The sequence below is a fragment of the Lolium perenne genome, chromosome 7, assembly GCF_019359855.2.
Source record: "Lolium perenne isolate Kyuss_39 chromosome 7, Kyuss_2.0, whole genome shotgun sequence".
In the NCBI taxonomy this organism is placed as follows: domain Eukaryota; kingdom Viridiplantae; phylum Streptophyta; class Magnoliopsida; order Poales; family Poaceae; genus Lolium; species Lolium perenne.
The window spans coordinates 139,065,583-139,070,161 of NC_067250.2; the positions used below are offsets into that span (position 1 = coordinate 139,065,583).

At 48.2% G+C, this 4,579-nt stretch overlaps 1 protein-coding gene across 1 annotated transcript; it reads left to right on the forward strand.

Moving 5' to 3' along the window:
• Positions 1-1,723: 1,723 nt before the first annotated feature.
• Positions 1,724-2,825, forward strand: LOC127318602 (HMG-Y-related protein A). Its single transcript, XM_051349087.2, has 2 exons — positions 1,724-1,887; positions 2,028-2,825. The coding sequence occupies exons 1-2, from the start codon at positions 1,837-1,839 to the stop codon at positions 2,472-2,474; spliced, it is 498 nt and encodes a 165-aa protein (XP_051205047.1). The 5' UTR covers positions 1,724-1,836; the 3' UTR covers positions 2,475-2,825.
• The last annotated feature ends 1,754 nt before the right edge of the window (positions 2,826-4,579 follow it).

The window sequence follows — 4,579 nt, forward strand, 5'->3', positions numbered from 1 at the left end:
TTTCTAAAATCAGAATAGTACACCAAAACACCTAAATCATCTACGAGTAAAATTGAAATGAACTACACCTTAATCAACCACTACTCCCGTAATATTTCTGTGTTTCACCATCACGGTAATCATAAGTGTTGGCAGAAATCACATCACACATGTGTTGAAGATTCTTTGTCCAAAAGTAGGGGTAGTTTGGGCACCAGGCGAACACATGCATAGCAACAGAGGCAGCCAACCCTGAGGGCAATTCCGCCATGCTACCCAAAACCAGAAAGTGCCACCGCACGCCTAGGCAAAAGCGGCCAAAAATTAAAGGACGCTGCTACACGGTGCTATAGCACCGGTTAGTCTACCGGAGTGCTCCCCTTGTCTGAATCGAAAAGTTTCCTAAAATAGCAAGTTGATAGTTACGGGCGAGGGCTTTTTAGCCTGAAAGCGATGTCTCCCAGAAAACACCACTAATCGCATGCAGTGGTCCCCACGTCTCCCAAAATAAGAATAATTCTAGCCCTTCTAGTTCATTCTTCAATTTTGCCAAAAAAAATATCCACCGTGGGAAAATATTATATTCTAAAAAACAATATATAATAGCTAATTTGTGATCTAATTGGGATGTAAAAATTGGAGCGATGCATGTATAAAAGAGATTAAAAATACATCTGGGATCACAAAACATAGGAGTACTAGTGTTTGACACCGTGATCCATACAACAGTTTGGATGTAGAAAATGATAGAAATTACATTCAGAAGCGTAAGTCTCAACTATAATTGAGGGAAAAAATACATCTCGAACCTTTCATCATTTCGGAATGTAAAAAATGTAGGAAAAGTACATCCAATTGCAAAAAATTACAGCAAAAATTGGGGAAACAATTCCTATTGTTACATCCAATTACAATATTGTATGTAGAATTGAGGGAAAAAAGTAGAAAAGTACACGATCACGTTACAAATATTACATTCAGGATGATAGCTCACCAGTTGTAGCTCAAATACTGCCCAACATCGAGGGGATCTGGAGGTACCTGATCCGGCCGACGCGGTCGAGATCCGCCACAAGGAAGGCGGCGACGGGAAGGCGAGTCGCTGGCGAAGGTTGGGCGCGCCAGACCGGGCGGGTGAGTCGCCGGCGAAGGTCGAGTGCGGCGTGGCCGAGCGGGTGTGTCGCCGGCGAAGGTCGAGCGCGGCGTGGCCCAGCCGGTGATTCGCCGGCGGAGGTCGAGTGCGCTGGGGCCGTGCGGGCGTCGTCGGATGCACACCACCACCACGTCTGGTTCCTAGCGTTTGGAGATGGGAGATGCAGACGAGAGCAGGCTGAGACGATGAAGAAGATAAGGGAATTTATTCCATGACAGCCTGGCCACGTGCACCATAAACTACCAAAAAAGTCACTGTTTCTTGTACACCGTTAGATGGAGATCGTGGGGCCCGAGCGGGGAGCACCCTGTAACACAACAGAGTGCCCCGGCAGTAAATAGAATTTGGGCTAATTAAAGCGAGCGCGCGGGCGACCACAGGAGCTCCTGCCTCGCCACGTCACCGATCCGCGTGCCCCCACGCTTCCAACGGTCCGATCACGCCGACCCGAGCAATCCCATCCGTCCGCGTCACTCCTGCGATCAGCTGACTCACTCTCACTCCCACACTCTCGACACGCATCACTCACCCGGAGCACCCGGAGAAGAAAAAAAATAGAAACATAAAAAAAGAGGAAGCCAGCCCTTCCTGCCTCCTCTGCATTTCTTATCTATCCTGATCCAAATCCACCTCCCTGCGCACACACCTCCTCTCGGCAACAAAATCCCCCACCCCTGCCCTGCCCTCCTCCCAGCTGCTCCGCCATGGCCACCGAGGAAGCCGCCAAGCCGGCCCCGCTCCCGCCGTATCCCGAGGTACTCCACACGATCCCTGTCCTGCGGTTTCTCGCGCTGTTTTTTTGTTTTGTGATCTGACGGCGATTTCCAAGAATATTACTGCGCTGGCTCGAGCCGGAGCTGGATCTTTGACGCCGCGCTGTTTCCGTGGACCGCAGATGATACTGGCGGCCATCGAGGCGCTGAACGAGAAGTCCGGGTCGAACAAGTCGGCCATCTCCAAGCACATCGAGGGCAAGTACGGCGACATGCCGCCGACGCACGGCTCGCTCCTCACGGCGCACCTGGCGCGCATGAAGGAGTCCGGCGAGCTCATCTTCCTCAAGAACAACTACTTCCGCGCCGACGCGCCGGATGCGCCGCCCAAGCGGGGCCGCGGCCGCCCGCCCAAGGACCCCAACGCGCCGCCCAAGACCCCCACCACCTCCCCGCGCCCCCGCGGCCGCCCGCCCAAGGCTAAGGACCCCGAAGCCGAAGCCGACAAGCCGCCCAAGAAGCCCAAGACAGCACCCGCCCCTGCACCTGCGGCCGACGGATCCACCCCCGCCAAGCGCGGCCGCGGCCGTCCCCCCAAGGTACGCCCCGCCGAGCCGACGGCGGCCTGACCCTCCACCGTCCGCCGCTCGCCGCGCGCTCTGGGGCATGCGCGGCAATTGGTGTCTCCGGATTATTATTATTCGTGCGCTTGTTGATCTAGGGTTCAGCTGCTCTCTTCTTCTGCATCTAGTCAGTACCTCTAATTGTCCGTGCCTGCTGCGCTCCTAGTGTCGATTGATGGAGTAATTAGGAGGGTTCGATCTGTCGCTGTCGTGTGGACCTAGTGTTTCCTACTGCTGCTCATCTAGTGCTGCTGTTGTAAGCTAAGATTAATTAGGATGATAAGTGTGCTGATTAATCAGCTAATGTGGATCCATTTGTACAATTCATGTCTGTGTGATTGGTGATTGTTCCAGTTAGTGAGTGTGTCCTGTGATAATCAGTGGCTGTACCAGCTGCTGCTCCTTTTTCCTTGTGCTGAAATGTGCCTTTTTTTTTTTGCTTCGGCCCAGTTGTAAGAGTTTTAGAGATGGAAACCAGAAATGTAGACCCAGCTACACATAGCTCGGTCTTTGAAAAATTCAAAGTCGCCAGTTTAAAGCTTTAAAACATTCTAAAATATATCTACATGTCAACAATGTTGTCTTCTCCACCTTGTAAAATTTCAACTTTAAATACCATATATTCGGTGCTGTGCAAAAATAACAAAATATCAAGTGTTGTCAGATTTTGTCTTTTTCTTCCTGGCCCGAATGTAAGGTGTTTTGAGCTGAAATTTTGCCAGTACGTAGATCGCAACATTGTCTACATCATGATTTATTTTCAGTTTTTTTAAAAACTTATTATATTGTGTTGAAAAAAGAGTGAGCTACGTATGGCTTGAGAGGATCCTATTACTCAGTTCTGTTGTTTAGGTTTTTTTGTTTTTTAGGATTAGAAATCCATAGATTTTTTCCTATGCTCTCCTTTGTATGCATTTTCAAAGTTCTTTCCCGTCAGTCTGAGGAGAATTTTCCTGTGTTGACAACTGTAGAATAGACATAATCCTTCATAGAAATTATGTTTTTCTTTTGTTGGGATGCAAACCAAATGAGATCCCATTACACAATCCTGTACTTCTAACTCCCGTAGGAACAAATTGGAATCCTTCAAACCAAAGAAAGACAATAACGTCACATAAAACAATTCAATTAGTACCATTTGTCTTGCATAAAATTTATTGTGTGCCTACGAAGCTTTTTTTAACATGGAACACTCATATTCCATTAAATCATGGCTAAATCGCCGGATACTAGGTGGGTAACAAAACTAGTATAGCTCGCCATCCATGTATAATGGTTCTCGTGAGCTGCTCCTACACCCAAAGCGGAACCGGCTCCTATAACTTTGAGGAGCAAAGTCACTGAAAAGAATGAAACAGAGTCAGGACATCTTAAGCATTTGTACCATATTATATGATGTAATAATTACTGTAGACATAAAATTTTGAAATAAATTTTATTACACTATAATTTTGTCTGGCCTTAATCCTACAGTTTTGAAGAAGGAAGGCTACTGTAGCATAGCTGACTTTACTCCTCAATGTCAGAGGATCCCGTCCCACCCAAAGCCGCTAGCCGTCACATTTCGCGGAGCAAAAACAACACTAGCATCAATTAAATTATCTGCAATCTAAATTTTAAATCACTAATGATGATGCTAATTGGAGAAAGATCATACTCCGAAGAGATCATGGCTTGATGAAGAGATCATGGATTTGGTCGAAGTGTTCAGGCGGCAGTGCCGGATTGATGTAGCCGGTAGTGCCGGACTGCTTCCGATGGCAGTGCCGGCCTGGAACAGCCGATAGTGCTGGACTGCATCCACCGGCGGCAGTGCCATCCTGGGGCAGTTTCAGCATATTTCTTTTCTTCCTTTTTAGGAAATCGATTTCAACAAAGATGACCATTTACTTCATCTACCACACTTAGCAACATGTTAAATTATCGTCGGTGTTGTTGTCAAACACACAAAACCCTAAAGATCATGAAATGTTCTTTCACTCGCGCGAGTCGCGAACGGAAACGAGCCACAGCTGGAGTACCCCGCACCGACGCGGAGCTAGGCGCCGCATAATATGGCCTTCGTGTTGTCGTCATCTTCCTCAAGGTTGTCGTCAAGGCCACCTCCGCGA